This window comes from Castor canadensis, chromosome 4, assembly GCF_047511655.1.
Source record: "Castor canadensis chromosome 4, mCasCan1.hap1v2, whole genome shotgun sequence".
Classification (NCBI taxonomy): Eukaryota; Metazoa; Chordata; class Mammalia; order Rodentia; family Castoridae; genus Castor; species Castor canadensis.
The window spans coordinates 184,895,875-184,919,945 of record NC_133389.1 but is presented as its reverse complement, the minus strand read 5'-3'; the positions used below and the strand labels follow the sequence as shown (position 1 = coordinate 184,919,945).

At 54.9% G+C, this 24,071-nt stretch overlaps 2 protein-coding genes across 4 annotated transcripts in view; one reads left to right on the top strand and one right to left on the bottom strand.

Annotated features, from left to right (window-relative positions):
- The window catches only part of Crocc2 (ciliary rootlet coiled-coil, rootletin family member 2), a 64,056-nt gene extending 60,171 nt beyond the window's left edge, over positions 1 to 3,885 (bottom strand). The window contains exon 1 of the mRNA XM_074072251.1: positions 3,630 to 3,885. Coding sequence (XP_073928352.1) covers positions 3,630 to 3,707 — 78 coding nt within the window. The 5' untranslated portion in view covers positions 3,708 to 3,885. The remainder of the gene's footprint in view (positions 1 to 3,629) is intronic.
- A 9,463-nt stretch (positions 3,886 to 13,348) lies between these two features.
- On the top strand, positions 13,349 to 22,418 carry Mab21l4 (mab-21 like 4). 3 transcript variants are annotated; one of them, XM_074072232.1, is made up of 6 exons: positions 13,349 to 13,449; positions 13,986 to 14,699; positions 17,626 to 17,851; positions 19,387 to 19,540; positions 20,608 to 20,964; positions 21,899 to 22,418. In XM_074072232.1, exons 2-6 carry the CDS (start codon positions 14,186 to 14,188, stop codon positions 21,989 to 21,991), a joined length of 1,344 nt encoding a protein of 447 aa, XP_073928333.1. In that variant the 5' UTR covers positions 13,349 to 13,449; positions 13,986 to 14,185; the 3' UTR covers positions 21,992 to 22,418. The 3 variants fall into 3 exon arrangements, with proteins under 3 accessions (XP_073928333.1, XP_073928332.1, XP_020038652.2); XM_074072231.1 differs by having other exon boundaries at positions 13,354 to 13,449; positions 13,935 to 14,699; XM_020183063.2 differs by lacking the exon at positions 13,349 to 13,449 and having other exon boundaries at positions 13,485 to 14,699.
- The last annotated feature ends 1,653 nt before the right edge of the window (positions 22,419 to 24,071 follow it).

Here is a 24,071-nt window from a genome sequence, read left to right as displayed (position 1 = left end):
GGGTCATTGGGCAAGTGGCTGGACTTGACAGGTGGGCCCCTGCAGCTGGGCCTCTGGCCTTGAATCTGGTTTACATGGTCAGTCCTGGGGGCTGCACTAACGGAGTAGCTGGTATCAGAATTGAATTGACTTGCAGGACACCCAGTGGTGTTCAGAGAGCTGGGGACTTGGTTGGTGTGTCAGGAAAACCCCACCTAGTTGGAGGCAGAAGTGATGTAAATAAAAACAGTTCATGTAGCTGAAGTTTTGCTTAGAGGGCAATTCACACGTTTTAAAAAGAAGAAGAAAGTGGGAGTAGAAATTAGTGGAGCTGCTGTGAAAAGCAGGAGGGCGGTTCCTCAAAAGATTCACTATAGAATTAGCAGATGACCCCACAGCTCCTCTTCTGGGTATGTAAACTCCTCCACCCTCAGTGAAACCAGAGACTCAAATAGATGGCAGTGGTAGTCCAGCAGGCAGAAGAGTGGATTCACAGCACTGCCCTAGTGTTTAGCTCTGTGTGAGAAATGAGAAGCGCTGGAACAACGCTTGCCAGGAAGATGGCCAGGCTTCTCTCCTGGTGGGCTTTGTCATGCAGTGCCGCAGAGGGAAGGGAGCTTTCCCCAGTTGTGTAAGGACCCATGACTTTCAGGGGTTATTCGAAGCCCAAAGAGAGGCATTGTGTCACCTCCCCCTCCTCAGTTCACCTGAGCCGATTTACAGAAAAGTTACGTGTTGGTCTGAAAAGAAAATGAGGTGCTGCCTCGAGAGGTAGAGGTCCCAGGTCCAAGTTGACTTTCCAGAAAGACTGAACAGTGTGGGGATTTCCCACCCGTGGTCTCATTGTAACCAGTGTGTCCCATGAGGCCTCGGGCACCTTCCCCCTACTCCCCACCCCATGGAGATCTGAGACAGAGAAGTCTCCTCTGTTTTCCTTGGGGCCAGTCTTGAATAAATCTATTCTTCCGCTAATTCCTGTCCCCTTTTATTTTTATTTTTGGATAGAGCAGAGAGTAGATGAAACTTAGACTTGGGGAAAAGCAGCATTATTCGTCAGAGCCACCAGGTGGAAGCAGCCTGCCAGTCTGTCGACAGGTAATGGACAGCAGTCTGTGGTCCATCCCTGAGATGTGCTGTCATTCACCTTCAGACAGGGGGAAAATTCTGACCCACACTACCACATAGATGCCCCCTGGGGACATTTGCCGAGTGAAATAAGCCAGTCACAGAAAGACAAACACTGTGATTCCATTTTCGTGAGGTTCCTAGAACCGGCAGATCCACAGAGTCAGAAAGTACAAGGGTGGGTGCCAGGGGCTGGGGAGGAGGATGGGGAGTTGGGGTCTAATGGGGACAGAGTTTCAGTTTGAGAAGATGGAAGAGTTCCGGAGATGGATGGAAGGGACGGCTGTACTAACTGTAGCTAAAAGTGGTTAAAATGGTGAATTTTATGTTATACAACCCCAGTCTCAGGTTCCCTCCTTCCTCCCCTCCCTCCCTCCCTTCCTTCCTATCCTTTTGGTAGTACTGGGGCTTGAACTCAGAGCCTCATGCTTGTTAGGCAGGCGCTCTACCCCTGAGTCACTTTGCCAGCCTAGGACTGCTCTTTCTATAACAACCCACTCATGAGGAAACTGACTTTGGTTCTAGAAAACTATGTTAATCTCTCCTAAGAGCAGCACCCCATGACCTAACACCTTCCTCCTAACCCCATCTTTTACAGGTCCTACCACTTATCACTGTCACATAGCATGTGTGCCTTTGGGGGACCCACTCAAATCACATCCAAACCATAGCAACAACGTTTGCCAATAAATGTGAAAAAAGAAACAGTTTGAAAAGTTCCATGCTATATTAACCTGACCAAGCTCAGAATGGGAAATCTTCCCACCCCATTTCTCTGCCCAGCCATCAGGATCCGCTCTAGGACTCAGGAAGGGATGCCCCTTCCCACTGAGCAGGCACCCCCACACCATCCACGTGTAATTTTGGGGTCTTTGAACTCTCCAAGCCCAACCTGCTCACCCAAGTGTCCAAATTCAAGGTTTCAGATCTGCTCCCTGTCTCCAATTCCAGCTTTCAAGGTGCCTGGGGCTAGGTGCTCCAGGACACAGCGCAGAGGTGTCTGGGGAGAGGGTGCAGACAGGACAAGGGGAGAGCAGCTCTGGTTGGAAGTCACTGCAGGTGGAAGTGGCTGGAGGGGTTCTCCAGTCACTGGGAGCCACACTTGAAGCCCATGCTCCTGGTCTTGCAGGATGCTGTGCCCTTTTCCAGACCCCAGTTTCCCCATCTGTAGATAGAGAGGCTGGACGGTCCCTACGGCCCCGCCACCAGTCTGGACGAGCCTATCTGGGCATCTTGTGGCGCCTGCCTGCTGCCTGCTCACCTGGTGTAATTACGCTGAGATCTCAATCACTGCAGTGCAAATAACAGGTGTTGCTGGGCGGCAGCGCAGAGCTCATTGGGACTCCACGCGGCTTTTAGATGGCAGCTTCCAGGGGACAGTGGGGATTGTGGGCAAGCAGAAGCCCCCTCTCAGTCACATTTGCCAGCACCCATGCCCTTGGATGTCATCATCCAGGGTTTCTCCCTCAAACCTGCCAGCTGCCACAAACAATTCTTCCACTTTCTAGCCTGTTTTCCTAGATCCAAAGGGTTAAATGGGATGCAAAGCTGCAGGCACCTTATAAACTGTAGTGTGCTGACCTTCCTCCCGTCATCCGTCATTCAATCAGCCTGCCAATCATAACTCAGCCTGAGACCCCAAGAGAGCTGGACAGTGTGGCCTCCCAGGCAAAGGTCCCCCACCAGCTCTCTCTTGTCTACCTTGTATCATCTGCATCAGCCCGTGTCATGTTCTGTCCATGCGTGGGCATCTCTGTGAGTGTGTTCGTGTGCACAATGAAGCTACCATGTCATTTAGCCACCCAGTACCACTTGTGGGCAATTACTCTTTTCAGGGGACCTGAATTGTTTACCTTAGGCCACGTCAACCCTCCCCACCCAGCCTGGTTTCAAGGGAGGGTCTGAGAGCTTGGTTAATAAACAGCTCTGAGTCAGCTGGTCCAGCTGGGATGTACTGGGATCCCCAAGGGGTAGGGATAGCCTGCCGTGGTGGCCCAAACCATATAACAACAGTGCAGGGTTGCACAGGGAGGGACAGCAGGACAAGTAGTGGATGGGCTCTGGGAACGGGGGCAGGGAAGTTGGGAATGATTCCTGGTCATTGTTGTCTTGCAGGTGGGTACCATAAAGACAAATGCAAGTGGAGTTTCTAGAACTCATAGGATGGGTATCAGGGATACCCTCCCCGACGTGGCAGCAAGGGCAGCTCATCTCCAGAGAAGCTGAGCTGCTCCCACACCTGGTCACAAAGAGAGTGGAGGAGCCCAGAATGTCGGTGCAGAGGGTGTCTGTCCCTCCCACTCTGGGCATGCAGGCTGTAAGCCTGACACTCCTGGAGGGGCTGGCCTGAGCTGTGCTGTGCTAGCAGTCATGCTTACACCGAACGTGTGAGCAGGTAGAAAGTGCACCTAGGAGATGGAGGCTTAGCTGCCCCCCTCCACCCCCCGCCCCGCAGCACCCCATCTAAAGTGCTCTGGGGACCTGCTCTTCAGGGACACGCATAGGAGGGCAACCACCCCACTGACCTGAATCACAGCATCCAGCCCCAGCAGGGACTGCTTGGTAGTGTCCCCATCGCCAGGCTCACTGGAGGTGGAACTCATTGTGGGCCAGAGCACAGAACCTCAGAGAAAGCAGAGCCTCGGCTCTCTGGTGAGTCTTCCTTCTTGGGCCCCACCTGGCCAGGAGTTCTGTGTGCCACCCCACACCTGCTGTGGGGCACCTGGTGTTAACTGCCGTAGTCCTGCTGTGCTGAGTTCACTTAAGCCTAGGAGTCCAACTTGATTGGCAAGACCACACGCCAAACAAGCCCATGGGTGTTGCTGTGGCAACCGGGACGCTGAGGGCTGGGTTTCCCTGGAAACAGGAGTACAGGACTTGTTATGGGGAGTAAGGAATGCTGTTGGCCAGAAGCGGTTTCCTTGGAGACCTGGAGTTAAGCTGTCCTGAGGGAGGGGCTGGCCTCTCCTCAGACCCCACATTCCCTCTCAGAGGGGCCATTCTCTTGCTGACCACACACCAAGAGTCGGTGTGCAAACCACGGTTCGTCTTCATCCAGAATCTCAAACTATGAGTTTTATTTAACATTTGTTAAGGAACTTATTGGTCAATAGTGTGATGGCATGTCACAGATGATAGACTGGGGCCTGGGGAGGGAAGCCACCTGCCCAAGAAGCAAAGGAATCCTCATCTTCTCTACTGAACACGTGGATGAGCCCTTCGGGCATCTGGTTTCCCCCTTGGACCCCTGCCAGGCTTACCTGTCCCTGGAGTGCATTTGACCCTAACTGTGCAAAGTTGCATTTCTTCCCACTCACCTGAACCATAAGGTCTTTTGGGGGATCCGGTCCTGGCCGGTACAGGGAGTAGAGAGTCTGTAGGAGAAGTGTGTTCACTGTGCCAGGCAGGACACTTACCAGGGGTCTCCAGGCTAGTTGTTCCTGTTCCAGACCAGGTTCCTGAGGCCTCAGGACTGGGTCTAGCATCCCCAGGCAGCAGTGCCAGCACCTCACCCTGTGTCGATCCTCTCAGGGGCTCCTCCTCCTAAGCTGGGACCTCCTTGAGTTAGGCTGATGCTGGCAGGAGCCCAGCTCAGCAAGGGGCAACCATAAGAGATGGGCCCTGTAGCCACGAGTGACCACCCTTCCTGTGAGAGAGGCCAGCCTGTTCAGTGGGCTCTGGGGATGAAGTGCACCCTTGTGTCTCTCAGAGACTTGAGTTCTGGGATCAGCCCAGTAGTCTCCGGTCTTCCCAGAGGTCAGGGGGTAAGGGTAAATGCACAGGGGTTCTGTGTGCATTTCCCCAATTATGTTAAGGAAGGGCCAGACAGGTCCAGGCTGCTTCCCTAGACCCCAAATTCAGGAATGAGAGGTGCTTGTGCTCAAAGGAAGCTGTCCCTAGAAGTGCCTGTGCTCTCCTCTTCTCCTGGGGTCCCCGGGTCCCCTGCTCCCCGCCTCTTGAGAGGATAACTGTCAGGGTGCCCCTGGCCACAGGCTCATGCCAGGCTCTCTGGCTGGATGCAGGCCCACTAGGTGTCCAGTGTGGAACTTCGCTGGACAGTCCCTGTGGGCCTGATCAGTCTCCCTGACCCCCAGTGCTCTGAGCCCACATGCTTCCAGCTTCAGACCCCAGATGGTCCAGTCATGGCCTGGACACCTCCTGGACAGCCTCCCAGAGGTACCTATGGCATCCCTGGAGTCCAGGAAGTCTCTGTGGACATGGCGGGTCAGGCCAATGGGACTTCATCCTAAAGACTGAACCCAAGGAGGATGACTATCCACAAAGTCCTCTTAGACAAGTCAGAATAAAATTTCACTGTCTAGGAACAAGCCCAAGTTTGGGGATGACCTGGAGGACACAGCTTGAGGTGGTGGTGGGAATAGGGGCCCTTGCAGGCATCCCATGACCTGGAAGACTGTGTCCAGACCAAAGATAGTGTCAATGGGCCCAGCCAGGTGGAAGTCCCACACATGGGCCAGTGGGCAAGGGTAGGTGTTTGACTTGAGTGTCAGAAAATTCTCGCTGGCTGTGAATGTGTCCAGGGGTATGTTCAAAGGCAAGAGTGGTGAATCCATGGTTCTGGTCTCTGGGTCAACGCAGCTTCAGCCTTGCCTGGGCGTGGCTGTCTCCATCAACGGCCCTGCTTTCCCTGGTCATTCTCAGGCTCCTCGTTCAGGCAGTAGGGTTTGCTAGGGAGGAGGGGCTTCCTGGGAAAGTCCTGGAAACTGGAGGGTTGTTCCCCATGGTGGGGCCATCCTGCTCCAATACAGGCAGACCCTCTTGCCCTCTCCACTCATCCCCAGGTCCTGGGATGCTCCCCCTGAAGATCAGTCCCTGCTTCTTCCCCCCCTCCAGCTGACATGACTTCCCTGGTTACTGGGGGCCATCTGGGTCCTGTGCACACCACTTGGGCCTCACTTCTTGGAACCCAGGCACGAGGCTCCTGGTCCAGGGCTGGTGGTGTAGGACAAGGACAGCCCTCAGGGCAGGCCTCAGCCCTGTGCCTGGGTATGGCCCCCAGAAGTGTTATGGAATGAATAAAGTCTATGTGAGGTTCTTCCCTGAGGGAGAGGCCTCTTGAGCCCGGGACTCTGGACCTGACACTCCCTCCCTGAGGCCTGAGCAATGAACTCCATCCAGAGCTGTCAAGGGAATGATCTGGCTCCACTGTCCACTGATCACCTCTGGCCTTGTCTGTGGCCATCTAGAGGGTGGCACCTCTGTGCTCAAAAGCCCTTGTGGAGGGGCTATTGTCACTGTTCGTTCCTCCACGGAGGAGGCCTTGCTAGGAACAGCCTCAGAAACTTGGATTTCCAGTTTCCAGGGAGACAGTTTACAGCTGAGGTGGTGCTGGGTCTGTGTGGGGTCATGTGGGCACAGAGGCTGGCCTTGGGCATGGGCAGATGACCAGGGCCAACACAGACTCACCAACAGTGGTGGGAGGCCACCTTGGTACCAGGAAGTGGCTCTGGCTTTGCCTGAGCTGGTGATTAGGCTCGATCCAGAACAGGGCTGTGATTCAGCAGGCAGTGTGCACAGGCTACTTCCTGTCCAGGACCTGCAGGGCACACACTTTGGACAGAGACCGAAGGGGATGTGACCCAGGTCAGCTAAGTCTCAGCCAGCCTCAGGAGCCGCTCCCCATGAGCAATCGCTGCCGCCTTGTGGCTCTGTCTGTTCACCCCGGTTGCAGGCGGCCCTGGTCCCCGGAGGCACAAAGTCACTGAAGACAATGACAGAAAGCAAGTCAGATTCCAGAGTGATTAAGGGTGGACAGGCAGCCCTGGAGGCCATGGGACTGAGACAGAGGGTGCTGCATTCCTTTACACCCTCTGCCTCTTCTCGAGACTTGACCCTTGCATGAACCGTGCTCAGAGGACACATCAGAGCCACTGTGAGGCTGAGGCCACAGGACGCGATCCTCATTCCAGTCTGCTGAGTGAAGGTGAGAGGTCAGCCGAGGTCAGGAGTGGGGCCTCCTGGCACCTAGCCTTTACACAGGAAGTACACACAGTACATTTCATGGGACTTCCAAGGTCCCTTCCCTTTGCAGGAGTGTCGGGGTCAGGGCTGGCAAGTTATGGTGTTCATGGGGCCAGTAGGTGATATGAAGGGAAGCCAGCTGGGCATGTTGCATGTTTGGGGGATCCCTGGAGTGGAAGAGGACCTTGCCTTTCACCCACCCATGTTTGCCTGCTCAAAGGGTGGCCAGAGGATATTGCCTGGGGAACAACTGCTGGGGTGGGTTGGGGACCTCTGCTGCCTGTTCTTGGGGACTAATGAGGAAAGGAGCCAGGAGGGCACTGCTGCCTGTGGTGGTTGACAAGGGTTGGGGCTGCTGGGATTAAGATCTGCTCAAGGACCTAAAGGAAAGAACGGAAACTATGGAACTCTTAAGGAAAGGCTCAGCACATTGACCATGGTCATGACTTCTTGCATGTGAAAAGCACAGACGATAACAACAACAAAAATAGATAAACCAAACTTTATCAAAGCAAAAAAACCCTCCGTACATCAAAGAACAGTAACAAAATATTATGAGAGGGAGGGTTTGCAAATCATTTCTCTGATACAGGATTAAGGGACAGAATATGTAAAGAATTCCTACAACTCAACAACAAAACAACACATTTAAAAAAATGAGCCAAGAGTGTGATAGACATTTCTCCAAAGAAGATGTACAAATGCCCAATAAGCTTGACACCACAAACCTTCAGGGAAGTAAAGATCAAAAGTCTGTAATGAGAAGCCACCTTACATGATTAAGATGACAGGAGGTAACTGCTGGTGACCATGTGGAAAAATTGGAACCCTCGTGCACTGCTGGTGGGACTGTAAAATGGTGAAGGGGCTTGAAAATCAGCCTGACAGTTCCTGAAAACATTAAGCATTTAATTAATACCATTGATTCAGCAATGCCACTTCTGGGTGTGTACCCAAAAGACACGGAAGCAGAGACTTGACTAGGTATTTGAGCACCCAAACTCATAGCATCAATCTTCATGACAGCCAACTGGTAGAAACAACCTGTGTGCGTTGATACATGAATACACAAGCAATGTATGGCCCATCTATACGATAGAATATTATTCGGTGTTAAAAGGAGGGGAATTCTGGCCCGCACTACAAGGGTAAACTTGAGGACATTATGGAAATAAGCCAGTCACAGAAAGATGAGCACTGTATGATTGTACACATATGAGGTCCCCAAAGCCCTCAGAGACAGAAGTAGAAGGTGATTGCCACAGGCTGGGAGGGAGTTAGTGTTTTAATGGGGACAGAGTTTCTATTTTCCCAGGTGAACATATTGCTGCACACCAATATGAAAGTCTCTCTCTCTCTTCTGTATTGGGGCCAAACTCAGGGCTTCATGCCTCCTAGGCAGGGGCTGTATCACTTGAACCACATGTCTAGTCCTTTTCCCTCTGGTTATTTTGGAGATAGAATCTTGTTTTTGCCTAGGCAGGTCTGGACCATGATCCTTCTATTTTACCCTTCCTCCAGTAGCTGGGATGACAGGTGTGTGCCACCATGCATAGCTTTCTTCTGTTGAGATGGGGTCTCAAGAACATTTTTGCCATGTTGGCCTGGAACCGTGATCCCCCTGATCTCAGTCCTCTGCATGGTTAGGATGAGAGGCATGTGTCACTGTGCCCAGCTATTGGTTGAGATGGCGTCTTGCTAACTTTTTGCCAGGGCTGGCCTCAAACGGCAAACCTCCTGATCTCAGTCTCCCAAGAAGCAAGGATTACAGGTATGGGCCACCACACCTGGTTTCATGTGAACATTCTTGATGCCACCTATCTGCACACATCAAATGGTTAAAATGGTAGGTTTATTACAATAAAATTTATCACAATAGAAAGCCTATTCCCCCACAAAAAAGCCCCACCCAAACTAAACAAAAAACCACTGTTACACACACGGGGCAGATTCTTTTCCCACACACTCTGCACTTGAAGGGAATGTAGCCAATGTTGCACCCAGGCCTTGCCACAGATTCTGCAACCTGGAGGACTGGGGTGGGGTGGGGTCTCTGGTCTGACTGCAGGCTGACTGAATTGGCCTTGGGACAGGCAGAGCCAGGTCTTCTTGTGTACTATGTGTGCCTGAGCTGACCCACAATGGGCTTCCCCAGCCTGAGAAAATATTGCCTGAGAGCCCCTTCCTCACTCTGTCTTCTGCCCTACCCCTTTGCATAGGCCTCTTCCACCCATGGCCTCCACATCTCCCTGTGCGCCAGGGAGGGAGGACAGCGCTGTTCTGCAGTGTCTGGGCAGCGATGCGGGGGCGGGGGTGAGGATGGCCTCTGGGCTGCAAGGCAGTGATTCAGCACCTGGGCTCTGTAAAATGCTCAAGTCCTATACCCCGTGGAACCTGCCTCAAGAAGTCACCAGACAGGGGAGCTTTGTGTCCTGTGGGTTCTCTGCACACAGTGTCATAGGTGCTGGGGCCCAGGCAGTCTGAGGTCCAATAATAGATATGGTGAGTGATGAGGGGAGGATAAGGTGAGGCCTGAGTGAGCAGCCTGCACTACCAGCTACAAGCTTCAGTGAGGGGCGGGCAGGGCAAATGGTCTCCTGTGTGACTTTGACCCCTCTGTGGAAGCCAGGCCGGTAGAATGGGCTGCCCCACTCCCACACGGCTTAGCCTCCCTCCCTGTGAGGCCTTCTCACTTAGGGTCACCACTCCTGCCCAGTCTTTCACCAGGCTGTTGAGAGTCTCTAGTGAGGCCCAGGCAGGTAAGGGTCCCAGAAGAGGTAAGGGCCTTCCCATGGCCTTAGCCTGAGCACTGCAGGGCTCTGGCTGCCATGTTCCAGCTACATGAAAAAAAAAAAAAAAGATTCGACCAGAAAGGTGCAGCTCTGGGTCCTATCTGGAGCCCCTCAGGTCTGGTGAAGCTGAAAGCCCACAGCCTTCAGCCGCTTCCTCTCCTGGTTCCCCCCGCTCTGCCAGTTTTTCTCCTCAGTCCCTAGACTTCCCAAATTCCAGCAAACAAGAAGCAGATCAGCTTGAGGTGGTCATCAGCTGGACAATGGCACTGGGGTCACCTGGAAGACCTGGGCTGGCTTCAGCCCACATTGGTGATTTTTTAACTTGCTTATCCTTCCAGCTCCCTGGGGTGGCTTGCTGGGTTACTATGGACATCTGATTTCCCCCAGAAAAGCTGGTTCAGTGAGTGACACAGCCAACCTTGCTCATCTCTCACCCTTGGCTGGATGGCTACTCCACAGCAGCCCCACTGGGGCCAGAGCTGCCTCCTGAGCTGGGACCTCACCCACTGGAGCAATCACCCTCCTCTCCTCCAGCAGCTACAGCCAAACAGGACTGTCCGCATGCCCCAAGTCTACCACAGCTCCCTGTCCCCAGCGTCCGTGCTTCCTGCAGAGGGTTCACCTTGAAAACCAGCCTTAGGGCAGAGAGCAATTCTGGGGTTCTCGTATGCTGAAGGGCAGGCGCCTGGACCAGCAATGATGTCAGCCGCCTGGGAGTACCAAGTCACTCCTAAGGCTGTCATCTCTCCCTTGCTTTGCCTATTCTGGGTGAGGGCTACACCCTCCACTTTACAGATGCTCCCTGAGTGAGGGGGCAGACTCTGGAGAACAAGTAATGCTTGTGGTTGTGACCCTGCAAGTCAAATTGGAATCTCAGAGCAACTCCAACTTAATTGGGTGTTCTGCACTTTATTGGTTACCTGTCTGGCCTTGATGAACAGGTGACAGGGACCTGGCACAGCTGGGAGTGAGGACTCAGGCTTGTCCAGCATGGATGAGATTCGTTGCTCCATCTTAGAGCCTAGGCTTCCCATACCAGTGTGGACACTTGCTTCCCCAGGATAGGTGTCTGTGTCAAAGGACTTCTAGGCTCTACATGGCAGAGGCTATGTCAGGCACTGTCAGAGCATGGTGGTGGCCAGGAGCACATTTTGTGTGGCCTGCTCAATTCTTAGTCAAGGACTTCAAGCCCAGACAGAGAGGTGACTCACCTGGGCCACATGGAGACGGACCCCTGAGCACATGTGTCCTTCAGACCTGTATTTCTGCATCCACACCTGAGCCAGAGCAGCAAGAGGTGCTGGGCACCTGTCAGACCACAATGTCCTAGAGAGAAAGGTCACTGCCCACCCTGTGTTCTTCCCAGGGTCTCCACAGATGTCAGTGGCTAGTGTGGACTTCAGTGGTCTTTCTTAAGGGACTAACTGGCATCTGTCTTCATATATGCTCACATCTTGGTCATTTGTGGAGGCTGACACAGACCTGCCTGGTGGAGAATTGGTAACAGTGGCCTGGACAGGTGGGCTGGGAAATCAATGTTGCCATGCAGGGTTGGTGGAGGGGACGTGAGTGCAGGGCCCATGTGACAGCACACAGAGGTCCAGGCATGTGGTGGTGCCCATGGGAGCTGGCTGGAAAATGGCCACTCTAGTGTCTAGAGCTTGTTCACAGCATCTAACCAGGCAAGAGTGAGGCCTGTGATTGGATTGGGAGCTGGGACATGAGATTACTGGAATTGTTCAGTGGCCCTGGGTGCCATCTTGACTGTCCCTGTAAGAGACAGGCAGAAGACACATGCACAAAGGGAGGAACTCCTGAGGATGTTGACAGAAATGGAGTGACACTATCCAGAGCTGGAGGAAGCTCAATCACTGACACCTTGACCTTCTGGCCTCTGAGCTGTGGAGGTCATGTCTGCTGTGGTGAGCTGCCCATCTGTGGTGATCTGATGGCAGCCCAGGGAACCTGCATACCAGCTCCAAGCAATAACCCTCCCCTCCCTGCCCCGGTCTGTCATCACCAGGCAATGTGCAAAATGTACTTCCCTGAGAACCATTTCACAGACTCTGTTAAGGCTGGAGTGTTCCCTCCTCACCCAGTCTTTCTGAGTGCATCTGGGAATTCTTGAAATACGGGATCCTTGTGCTTGTCCATGAGTGATCCTGAGAAGTTAAACTTATACAAATACATGTGTTAGTGGCTAGTCCTTGTTACCAAGACCTCATGGAGCTCACTGGATTCACTGGCTGTACTGACCACTCTGGCCTCATCATCCCTGTCCCCCTATTTGACATACCACCCCTCCTGGGGTTTGCAGGATGGCAGCCCTGGGTGGCTCTTAGGCTTCTGAAGTACATGGTTACTTGATGACCAAAATCTGGCCAGGTCAGATGCTATATCCCGGTGGCCAGCAACCCCACCTTGTTCCCTCTCTGCTGGTCTTTCTGTTCCATCCTTGTAGGTCAAGACAGAGCCCAAGTCCAGCTTCCTATTTGTCCACCATTTCCAGTGTTGTCCACTCTATGTGCAGGCAGTCAGCTCAGATCCGGGACACAGTGAGACTGACCCTGTCCCAGCCACAGGGAGCTCACAGGGGCATTTACCACCCACCGGAGGGGCCAAGGGAAGGACAGGCCTGTTGGAGAGTCTGACTTGAGCTGAGGTCTGGGGAACACTGGGGCCTGCCAGGTCACTGGAAGGGAGATGATGCCAGATGGGGCAGCCTGGCACATGGGAAGCTGAGGTAGCCTCCTTCTTTGGGATGCAGAGCCTGGGGGCTTTGGGTAAACAGGGATGACTGGGTCTTCTGGGTGGATTTGGAAGACTGCCATGAGATCAAGTGGGTCTGGGGAAGCTGGAGACGCCCATCGAAGCCCAGGCTCTGATCAGGACAGGATCTTGTTGCCCAAGTCCCACTGCCAAGACTGAGGATCAGGACTGGGCTGTCCAGAACTGTAGAACCCTGGTGCTTTGCGGTAGGGCCTAACTCCCACAGTGCTATGGACCATGACAAGGGCAGCATGTGGGATTCAGAAGTGGCCAGGGCCCTGGAACCTGAGCAGCTGCACTGGGGGAGGTACAGAGTGCTCTGAGCAGCCCTGCACATGGCCAGGTTGGGTCTGACAAGGAAACCTGTCCTTGCTTCTGGAGGTCTGGGAGTAGAACCCTGCTCTCTTGGGCCTGCACCCCTCAGGTTTTCAACAGCAGGAAGTAAGTGCTCTCTCCCCAATCTGGTAGCTTGATTCGGCGTAGCTCTCGAGGTCTGAGGCCAGGCATGGGTGTCTGCAGAGTGGTTTCCCTGTGATGCTTGTGTGGGGCCATCTTCCTGTAGACTGTTTGCAGACACATTAGTGGCTGAGCTCCCTCTGCACACAGCCACTACTGGAGGCCAAAGGTTGGAGGGGGTGGCTCCCTTCTGCTGGTTGGGACTTGCACAGCACTGAGCAGGGAGGCGGTGGTGGGCAGAGCCTGGCAGGTGCAGAGGGGCCTGTAGGGCGATGCTTTCCAGCTGGCAAAGCAGAAACAGGAGGCCACTTTCCCCGGAACTTGACGGCTCCAGCTCCCAGGCCAGGTGGGTGCCAGCTTTTCTCAGGTAGGAGGTTAGAGGGCAAGGTGGGCATTCCAAGGGTCCCAGGCTGACCAGCTTATCTAGATGACAGGTGGGGGAAGGGAGGATTTCTAGCTGTTTGAGGCCACTCCCTTTCAGGCAGGGTAAAAGGGCGCAGGGGAACACAGGTGTCCGTGGAGACGCTGTCTGGGCTGAGGCTTATTGCTTTCCAAACAGTTTTAGTGAGGCCACAGCCCCACAAAGGGGTCTGGGCAGCCATTGTGCCTCTTATCTGAACCATGGGGCTCCCATGTTCCCCCTAGCCTGGCAGGGAGGCTGGGGCAGGGGAGAGACCCTGCCACCTGCCTATTGGCTTCTCCAACGACATTCTGAGCCTGACCATGACATGCTGCTGTGTTTTGGGCCTGAGATTCAGGGCCTAATCTGGTGGGAGGGAGAAGGAAGAAAGGAGAGTGGTAACCAGGCCTGGCCTCCACCTCCCTGGACAGCCTCCTGGGACATTCCTAATTGCTGGTAGCTGACTCACCCCTACTTCAAAGGCCTTGGCCCTGGTTCAGCTATTTAACCTGCTACACGGAGCCTGTCACTCTGGAATTCTGCTCATGGGGAACTAAGCCCCACCTTCAGACCTTCTCCTCACTTGGGCAGGCACCTCCTGCTCCTCCCAGCCAGTCCACACCAGCCTGCAGAGTGGTCCCCAAGGGCCACTGGCCCTTGCCTTCTGCCACCCGCAACAGAGATGTCTGCTACCTATCCCCTGGCCCCAGCCATGGCTGAGCAGGTGTCTCTGTGGCACCACTACCTGCTGGCCATCCAGTCAAGGGAGGCACATCGTGCCCAGGACTACCAATGTGCTGAGAACGTGCTGCTTACTGTGCTCGAGCGTGTGCACGCCCTGGACCCCCGCTTCATTGTGGACTACTCTCGCGACCTGGAGACTTTCCAGTTTGCCCTGCGTTCTTCAGAGGACCCACTGGACCTGGAGGTGCCCTTGTGGGTGGATGCTGAAGCTCTCCTGATTGAAGAGATGGATGCCACCAAGCCAGGGGACAGCCCTGCACTCTGCCATCTGGGCATCCCCAGGGATGCAGCTGGCCTGGAGCTGTGGATGACTGACGACGTCTTCACTGCTGCCTCGGAGAGCAATGCCAAGTGCTGTGGTCACATTGTGCCCAGCAAGGTCCTGCATGTCCTCAAGGACCTTCTGGTGGCAGCCATTGTGCACTGCAAACACCATGGCCTCATCCCACCAGGTAGCCATAAGGTCACTCTGCATCCCTGTCTGTGTGTGCACATGAGTGTGATGCTTGTGGGTGTGCACACTGTGTGGTTGTGTGCTCAGAGGCGTACCTGCCCACTGTGTGTGTGTGTGTGTGTGTGTGCACGTGTGTGGTCATTGCGTCTGAAGACACAGGGCGTGACTGGCCCCTGGGGACTGTGTATGATGTAATCTGAGGGGTCTGAGCCCCTGGTGTGTAGGGTTTCTGCAGGGCCAGAAGCAGCAGGTTTCCTTCAGGAGACAGTGGCTAGAAGGACAGGCACAGACTGTGAGGCCAGGACAGTGGGGACACAGTGAGGAAGCCCATCCTCCTAGGAGTCAGGATGAGGATGTCAGGCTGTCCTGCCACAGCACTAGGGAACTGAAACCATATTTTGCTTTCTTGGGAGAGGATGGGCATGTGACAGTGACAGCTGCCACTTCCTCTCGTGGATTTGTTGTCTCAAGTCACGTCCTTGGTTTTCTTCTATCCATCGTGTGCACCAATGAGGTCAGGAAGTAGGTGACCACAGAGGGAGCCCTGGCCTAACTGCACCTCCAGGGTCCTTTGCCACCTGGGCTGGCGGTATCACCCTTTCTTCTGGGGCTCCTAGGGGTTCTGGGGAAAGGGTACCCATCAGAATCCATTGGCCCACCAGATAGGTGTCCTGGGGCAGGCGACTTACCTCTCAGGTGGCGGGAGACTGTCATTAGCTGTCTGGTTAGTGTCTGGTGCTCCTCCAACCTTTTGGGCATCTTATCTGGTCATCTCCTGAAACTTCTAATTACTGTAGGTGGCTTGGCAGGACTATTTCTGTCTTCTGGCCTGGCCTAACATGCGTGTTCCTTCTTGGCCCTGTCACCTGTAGGGCCTACCCCTCCCAGGGGACAGACCCACCTATTGGGATGAACAAAGTCTCTGCCAGGCTCTGGGCCATGGGGGAAAATCTAAGCCACCAGGCCCTTCTTCACATATTCAAGTTGCTTTCTGACTGAGATAGCAAACACCAGGCCCCTGTGCCCAACCCATACTCCCTCTGGTCCAGCTGCTGTGGCTGAGCTGGGCCTGTGAAAAGTTCCAGGCATTGCTTCCGACACTTACCTTAAAAGGGAAGCAAGAAGCTGAGCTGACAGAGTTCAGTGCCCCCATCTTGGAACCGGTGAGACCAGCCGGGGCTGTGGTGGCCCAACAAGCACAGGTGTGGTTGGCCACCTTCCAAGCTGCCATTTCATAGACAAAATGTGTGACCAACGGAAGAAAGGAGATAAAGCCACCAGGTGGCTGTGGATGACAGCACCTCAAGTGATGAGCTGAGAGGGCCCTGGGATCACTTATTTCCATTCACTGATGGGGAAACTGAGGTCCCTGTGGATGGAGTATCCTAGGGGGTGGCCTAAGAGCTGCCTTCAAGAGATGTGGGCGCTGAGGGGTCCACAGGAGGAAGCCCAGGTTACTTCCTGAAGGATCCTCAGGGCTGGCAGTGGTGGGAACACTGCCCCACTCTCACTCACAGTGGCAGCCTTTCTCCAAGGCTTGTGTTGGGGATTTCTTTCAGGCACACCCTGCTCCCAGTGGGTTGGTCATCCTGACCTCAGGCCCAGGGCCCTTGTTCAGACCTAGGGAAAGGCTGGGGAGGGGAGACTACTCCTTCCCCACCTGTGTGGGCAGAGCCAGTGGTGTGGGTGTCTCTGGTGCCCAGGAAAACCTCACCTCTCTCACTCTGGTAGATTTATTCTGGGGAAAGAAGGACACTGAGGCAGAAGGCCAGAGGGCTCCTAGGGACACCAGCTCCCCACCCACTACCCCCAAAATGACCCCCTGGGTGGTCTGGGGACTCGTGGGTGTTAGGTTGAGTCCTTGGTGGTTCCTGCTTGGGAGAGGAGCGGTAAGTCTTTCAGCCAGTATGTATTATCAATGGGGTGACAGCGGTGGCAGATTCTAGAGCAAAGACTGGAGTTTGAGAAAGTCACCTGGAACGGCCAGGCTTGTCCACAGTCTGCCTGATGGGCCAGGGAAGCCTAGAAACAGAGTCACCCAAGCCATGCCTCCTTCCAGACCACCAAGGCCTTTCCTGGACCTGGGTCCTGGCCTGGCCTGGCCTTTGCTGTGCAGTCCTTTCCATGTAGTACGAGGATCAGTATGCAGCGTGGGATAGCCCTAGAGCTGAGTCTAGGGATGGGGGAAGGAGGTACAAATTGTAATCAGGAGAGATTCTGCCTGTGTTGGACCCTTGCCAGCACTGGGCTCCCCTAGACGAGGGCTGGGCTGTCATGTCCATCTGTCCTTCCTGGCCACAGGAAGGGGAATGTGATCCTCCAGGCACTGCAGAAGGCTCAGCAGCCCAAGGCTGTCCTCTGCAGATTCCATCAGTATCTGGGAAGTGCCCAGGCCCAGGGGAGGAAAGCAGGCACCCTAAGAGCACCCCACGGCTTTTCTTGAAGACTGAGGAGACACTGGGGAGATGCTTAGGCAGCGTGCAGAAGTCGTCAGAGTGAAGATGAGCCCATTCCTGATGGTTCTGCAACGACAGCTACAGGCTCCGAGCCACACAGTGGGTGGAGAGGACTAGAGGAAGTCCAGTAACACCCCTTTGTAGAGTCCCAGTTTCAAATGTGCCGAGTTGCACTTGGTCTTGGGTACTGCTTCTTGGGGTCTGAGCTCACTCCTGAACCCAGCCTGGACAGTGAATGGGTCTGAGCATCTGCCTGGCAGAGGAAGCTCATGAAGAAGCCATTAGTATCACTGTGCAGCAGGCAGGGCCATCTGGCCATCTGATCGCTCGGCCACAGCTCCTGCATGGGCAGAGGTGCAACAGCCTGCAGGTGTGAGGACAGGGCAGTGAGGGTGGCAGGTGGAGCATCCTGGGCAGAGGTGGGGCCCTCCAGAAGGGCACAGCTGGACTGACTGCAGGTCTCTGTAGGTTCGCTGAATGCAGACAGCCTAAAGGAGGGGCAGCTCCACCTGTCCTTGATCGTGTTCAGTGGTTGGAGAAAGATCTGCTTCAACGTTGTGCCCGTGGTGAGGAGGAAGCACAGAGTGCCAGCCCTGGATGGGGCCCAGTTGACACCCGGATTCCCTGAAGGCACCTTGAGAAGGATTGCCAGCCATGGGGTGGACCTGGTGCCTGCCAGCACCCAACACTGGAGGTAGATGCCCCTGCTGGGTCTTTGGGGTCCTGGGGAGGTGGCAGGAAGGAGGCTGCCATCTGGTGCTCTCCTCACTCCAGGCAGAAGGATCTGCAGTGTCTGCTGCCTGCCTCTGTGCTGTGGGCATCTGTGTCCTGCTGAGGTCACTGGGGTCTCAGGGAATTAAGGACCTGCAGGGCTTCCTTACAGCAGGATGCCGAGTGACCCACTGGGAGCTCAGGGAGGGCACAGCTTGTTCTCTCCCAAGTAGGGAGGTAACCAATCTGGCTAAGATGAGCGAGCCAGTGTGGAAATCTGCGTGGAACTCTGACTTAGCTTGCTGCCTTTGCTCCGGGTCGTCCGCAGCAGAGAGGACATGTCCAGGCTATCGTAGCTCCCAGGTGATGAGGATGGTCAGACCAGTGAAGCTAGCACTGCGGCTTGCTAGTAATTTCCATCTGGATTACCATTCGAAGGCTACAGTGCCCTACCCGTGAGGTTCCCCAACTGGGGCTGCACAGCTACAGATGCTCCCCACCCACTGGCCCTGCTCGCCCTGGCTGCCAGCAGCCTCTCCTTGGGTCCCCAGCTTCTGTCTCCAAGAGCCTGTGAGCTTGATGAGAATCTCTACATCTGTGTCAGTGTCTGTGAGAGGGAGGGAAGGAGGGAAGAGAGGCTGAGCCTCTTTGAGACCCAAGCCAAGGGCTGGACACTGAGTGCCTTGAGATCTGACACCTCAGGCCGTACCCTACACGCACGGTGTTAGAGATCTGTCCTGGATGATTTACCCAGCTCACTCATGTGGCCTGCTGGTGCCCCTCTGAAGCCTCAGCAGAGCCCCTGTGGGCACCTCCACCCCACATCCCAGCTGATCCCTCACACACAGCTGCATCCAGACTTGCTGAGTGACCAGCTGCCCACAAAGGAAGGCAAAGGGCTGGGCTGAGCAGTCATTGCAGGCAAGCAGATGAGAAAATGGCCTGTTCCCTGCCATACCTTATGCTCTAAAGACCTGCTGTGGGAGCTGGTGACTGAGCAAGGCTGAGTCTCCATGTGGAGTGGGGGGGTTCTATCCTTTTGGTTGGTTCAGCAAGCACAAATTGAGGCCCTCCGGTGGAGGAGGATCAGGAAGGGGATCCTGAGCCTGTGGGATGTACCCTGGCTGCCTGTGGGGGAGTGCTTGGGTTTGCTGAGTGGATGCTGGGTGGACCCTACACCTCCTGCCAGGCTAGGACTCCACTGAACAGGTGCTGCTGCCCAACCTGGGCAGGTCTGAAAGACACTTTCCTGACTATGCAGAAGGTAGTGGACCTGGGGGTGCAGGTTCCCTGCATGCCTCTGTATCCTGGCCTAGCTCTCTATGCTGAACAGCTCTGAGTTAGAAATGGGACAAGGTGAGGCCTTTCATGGCCACTATCAGGGCATGATATCTTCCATGGGGCTCAGGGGCTCTGATATTGGGGAGCAACAGGAGTTAAGGCTTTTCTTTATGGCAATAAACTGGGTGCCTGGCACCAAGAGGATCCCAAGCCTGACTGGGTGGGTCTTGCTTTCAGGATTTCCACTAGCTACTTGCTCACACGGCTGCTTGGTGTGCTGGGCTCACTCCAGGGCCACCGCCTGGACAGCCTCTCCATCCTGGACCGGGTGAACCTTGAGAAATGGCGAGGTGGTGGCCAGATCTCCGGCCTGACCTTTGACCACCTGAAGGTATGTGTGTGGGAGCATTCGGGCACCCACTTCTACTCTGCTTTGTCTGCCTGAGTCTGGGACCAGATGGCAAAGGGAAGGGTACCACCCTCCCAGCAGCTCCACAGGTGTCAGGAGGATTCTGGGTTCTGAGGAAGCGAGGTAGTGATGTTTGGCAGGTGTGACTGAAGGAAGCTGTGGCACACTGGGCTGGCCTTTGCTGTTCCTGGGCCAGTGACCTCAGAGGCTCTGTCAGCCCTGCAACACTGTTGGGTCAAACCTTGGGTTTGTGAACATTCCATCCCTGGAGTGGATTCTGTCCCCAGGGCCTGTAGGAGCATGGAGTCCCTTCCCACTGCTCCCTGGGTGCTGGATGCTCTGTCAGAATTATGTCTCACAAGGGCCTTGTGACTGCCCAGCACTGAGAAGAATAAGGAAGGGCAGGGCCACCCTCCAAACACACACACACACACACACACACACACACACACACACACACACACACACACAAGGCAGTGAGGGGAAGCAGATGGGGCTGTGTAGTCTTGGGGTCCCTACCAGGCCAGCCCCTCCCTGGAGCTCCCTAGATTGAGACAGCACTCCCCTTGGCTCAGGTGTTGAAGAACAGGTGGGCTGACCTTTCATCAGGCAATCGCTCTGCTGAGTCCCCTGTGAGAACTCAGGCTGCTCGCTGCTCTCTTAGACCTGCACCTGAGGCCAGCTTCCAATGGTTGCTTGGGGTCTGGTCCCCAAACAGCTGAGAGGTGCTGGGGGCTGGTGGAAAGAGGGGGGCCTGAGGATTCAGAAATGTAGCTCAGAGACAGGGGAGGGGCTTGAGCAGCATCTTCAGGGCAGGATGGAGGAGAGGGGGAGCCCCAGTTCCCTTGGGTTGGGCTGCAGAGTTTGAGCAGGAGCTCAATGGAGGGGCAAGAGGAGAAGAAAGAAGGGGCCTCTACTGGCTATGGAGGAACAGAGAAGCTGATGGGAGCAGGCTGGGTACCAGGCAGGTGGGTGGCCTAGTGAGAAGGACTGGGATGGGGGATTGGCCCAGTGCAGCCCACAGTCAGACCTGACCTGCTGTCCCACAGACGGTGCTGTTGTGGGCCTCGGTGCTCTTCCCAGCCCCAGAAGACTGGGTGGAGCTGCAGGGCTCTGTGTATCGCTTATTGGTGGTGCTGCTCTGCTGCCTGGCCACCAGGAACCTGCCCCACTTCCTCCACCCTGGATGCAACCTGCTTCAGGGCGACAGCCTGAACCTCAGTGCCATCTACCAGCACGTGGAGAGCTTCGCAAGCCAGCCCGAGGCATCTCTGCGCATCCATGTCACCCACCTGGGCCGCGGCCTCCCACCACGCATTGACAATGGGGTCAAGGCACTCCTGCAGCTGCCTGCAGATGACCCTGCCTACTGGACCACTGCCTACTTCGATGTCCTGCTGGACAAGGTGGGTGCAGCTGGCTGCAGCCTCAGGCCCAGTGTCACAGGAGTGAGGGGACAGAGCTCTGGTCTAGCACCCTGGCCACTCCCTGCCGGGTCAGGAGCCTGAGGTCAGTTGGGGTGAGGTCAATCCTCTGGATAGAGTGGGGGAAATATGTGATGACTGGGGGTCCTCTTGAGTGTCCCCTTCAGTGGCCCCACAGGCCCAGGCTGTTCTTTGGGGACTGAGACTGTCCCCAGTTCCCACAGAATCACCCTCACTCCCACAGCTGGCAGACACTTAGGACCCTTCCCCCTTCCCTGGGCCTCTTCCTCATGAAGGGTGCCGCCTTCCCTAGGCCTCAGGGATTCATTTCCTGCATAGTCTTGCACCTGGGAATACTGTGGCCATACCCTGGGGACCTTGTATCCTCTGGCCTGCTGTTTAGGGTGCCTGGGTGCTATGCAGGCTGCCCCTCCCACTCTCATAAAGCCCACTCCTGCTACTCCTGCAAAGGCTGCCCCTCGCTCTTACACCAGGAGAACATTCCCTTCTGGGGCACATCTGACATGTCGTCTTGGCCAACCTGTGCCAGCAGCAGTGAGGCCTGGCGTGGCCAGATGGTGTTGCTGGTCTTCTCCATCCTGTTTTAGCAAACTCCCCCTTTAGGAATTGTGACTCTGTCTGCAGGGACGGGGTAGGCCTGCTCCAGGCTCTCGACAGTCCTGTGTGCTCTGGGTGGGGGGTGGGGCACTTAGTGGGGGCCTCCTTCATGTCAGGCCTGTGCCAGAGACACCTATGTGTGATGAAGGACCATCAAAGGGAGGTCACTGTGGTCGGTCCACCTATGGGGATGACCATCCAGGTGGAGACTCAGTGACAAGAAGCCCAGTGGTCAGGGGGGCGCTGTGTGCTGGGTGTGGCCTGGTGCCTCTGTGACCCTCTCTTTGGCTTGTCTCAGTTCCAGGTCTTCAACATCCAGGATGAGGATCGTATCTTGGCTATGCAGAGCGTCTTTGGGAAGACCAAGGCTCTGGGCAGTGAAGAGAGCTGAGCTGGACCGCCTGGTCTCTGCCACCCCATAGGAGGCTTCTGGGACATTTGGAGAAGGGGTGGGCTTTTCTTTGAGGTAGGTGATGGAAGGACTTTGTTCCCAAGGACCCTTGTCCAGGGAACAGCTCTTAGTGACTGACAGTGCTGCCAGTACTGGCCTCCAGGAAGCTGCTGTGTCTCTGGGCTGAGGGCCTGGGGTAGAGGTGCATGTGCCTCATGGACATCTGTGGATCCATCCTGTCTGATGCTGTCAGCAAAGCTGAGATTGTAGGAGATGGAGCCTGAGAGTGTGGCCCTACCTGTGCTGTATGCCCTCCTTGATGATGAAATGCTGTGTACCTGGCCTTGAATTAATACCCAATTACACAGTGGAGAGGGTCCCCACTTTCTGTACGTCTAAGTGGAAATATAGAAACCTAGAAGCAGAAGAGACTTGTGTGCAAGGAACAAATCAAACCCTCCCATTCTCTGTGAGTGAACCCTGCCCAAGTGTCCCCACCTCCTGGTTCAGAGGGGACTGAAGTTCAGTGGAGGGCCTCCCAGCTCCTGCTGCCAGCCCATGAGCCCACCTGCTTCCCGTGACTCTGTGGAAGGCCAGGGGTCTTCTCTCCTGGTGACTGATGCCTCTCCCCCATTCCCACTGCCCTACTCCCCACTCACAACCTGTCATCAGCCCACTGCAGCCACCCGCTGCCAGGGTCCTTCATATACCCCAGTCAGCAGGCATTTTCTATTTCCCACTGTCTTTGGGCACTAGGTGGCATCAACTCTGGCTTCTGAGCTGTGGGTGGCACCCAGGGATCTGGGAAGGGAGCAGCTCCAGCCTCTTCCAAAGTCTGATGGCATGTGCCAGAGTAACTACACAAGGAAAGGTAGTGCTTGGGGCCACTGAAGGATGTGGGATCAGAGTCTGAGCTGGCACCGACACAAGGGAACATGGAATCACATCACAATTTCCCCCCATGAGAGAGGGAGCTTTGTCCATATCTGATTCATCATGGACTCAGGCCCACCCTGGTCATTTTCTTGGTGTTGAGTGTGACTCAAGATAACCATACTTACCAGAAATGAGAGTTGTGATAGAAGGAAAGGCCACGGGAACATTTACAAACCATCCCTACTGCACAGCCAAAATAACTCAGGGCATAAACACATCTTATCAGAGCATAGTAGCAGAATGCAATGTCCCCTTCAACGTCTAGCTCAGTAGGATGGCCCTGGTAGGAATAAGGTGGATCATGGTGAGGGACGGGGGATTACACAAGCCTAGCCACGTGGTCGCCTGAAACCCAGGCACTGTGCTAGACACATGGTCTGCAGTGGAACATGGGGACAGGGCTCCTGGAACTCGCTCCCTGCAGACTGACCCAGGACACAGTCTTAACTGTCCCATTAGAGGGGAGGACCAGAAATAGTTTGCATCCACCCAGAAGAAGACAGGGCCATGTCAACCCTCCCTCTTGGGGCACAAGGCAGGCCTGGGGGTCGTCCTCATCTGGATGTATTAGCAGTGTCAGGCTGGTTTACCATGTTGATGGCACGGTGCTAACTAGAGCCAGGAGTGTTGACTGGCAAGTTCTTTGATGCCTTGTGAGATGAACTCCTTCCACAGGAGGAGAAAAGCCTTACAGAGTTTCAACAGATGCCCTATAGATGCTGCTTTTAGAGGCTCAGAGGTCTGGGGCAGACTGAGGCCTTGCCCCACCAGTCACAAAGAACAAAGATGGTGCTTGGTGGCCTCACTGGATCTTGGAGACTGCACACACCTGGGAACATCTGTCAATTGAGAGACTGTGGTGGCCGTTGGTTCTGAACAAGGCCAGAGGTGAAAATCCAAATAACATGAGCAAAAATTTGAACTGGCACTTCTCAAAAGAAAGTATACATCATTAATCACCAGGGAAATGCAAATTAGATGCAATTTCACACTTGCTAGAACAAAAGAAAACATTGATGTAGGGCACCCATAACTCTCATGTGTGGTGTCTTGTAAGGTCAAGCCAACCTAATGACCCCCAAACTCCACCCCTCATTATTACCCAACAAAAACAAAAATACATAGTCATGCAAAGACTTGCATC

Coding starts and splice junctions, on each gene's coding strand:
- Mab21l4 (XM_074072232.1), top strand. CDS start 14,186: ATGTCTGCTACCTATCCCCTGGCCCCAGCCATGGCTGAGCAGGTGTCT. Junction 14,700..17,625: donor CCATGGCCTCATCCCACCAG/GTAGCCATAAGG, acceptor AGGTCTCTGTAG/GTTCGCTGAATGCAGACAGC. Junction 20,965..21,898: donor TCGATGTCCTGCTGGACAAG/GTGGGTGCAGCT, acceptor GGCTTGTCTCAG/TTCCAGGTCTTCAACATCCA.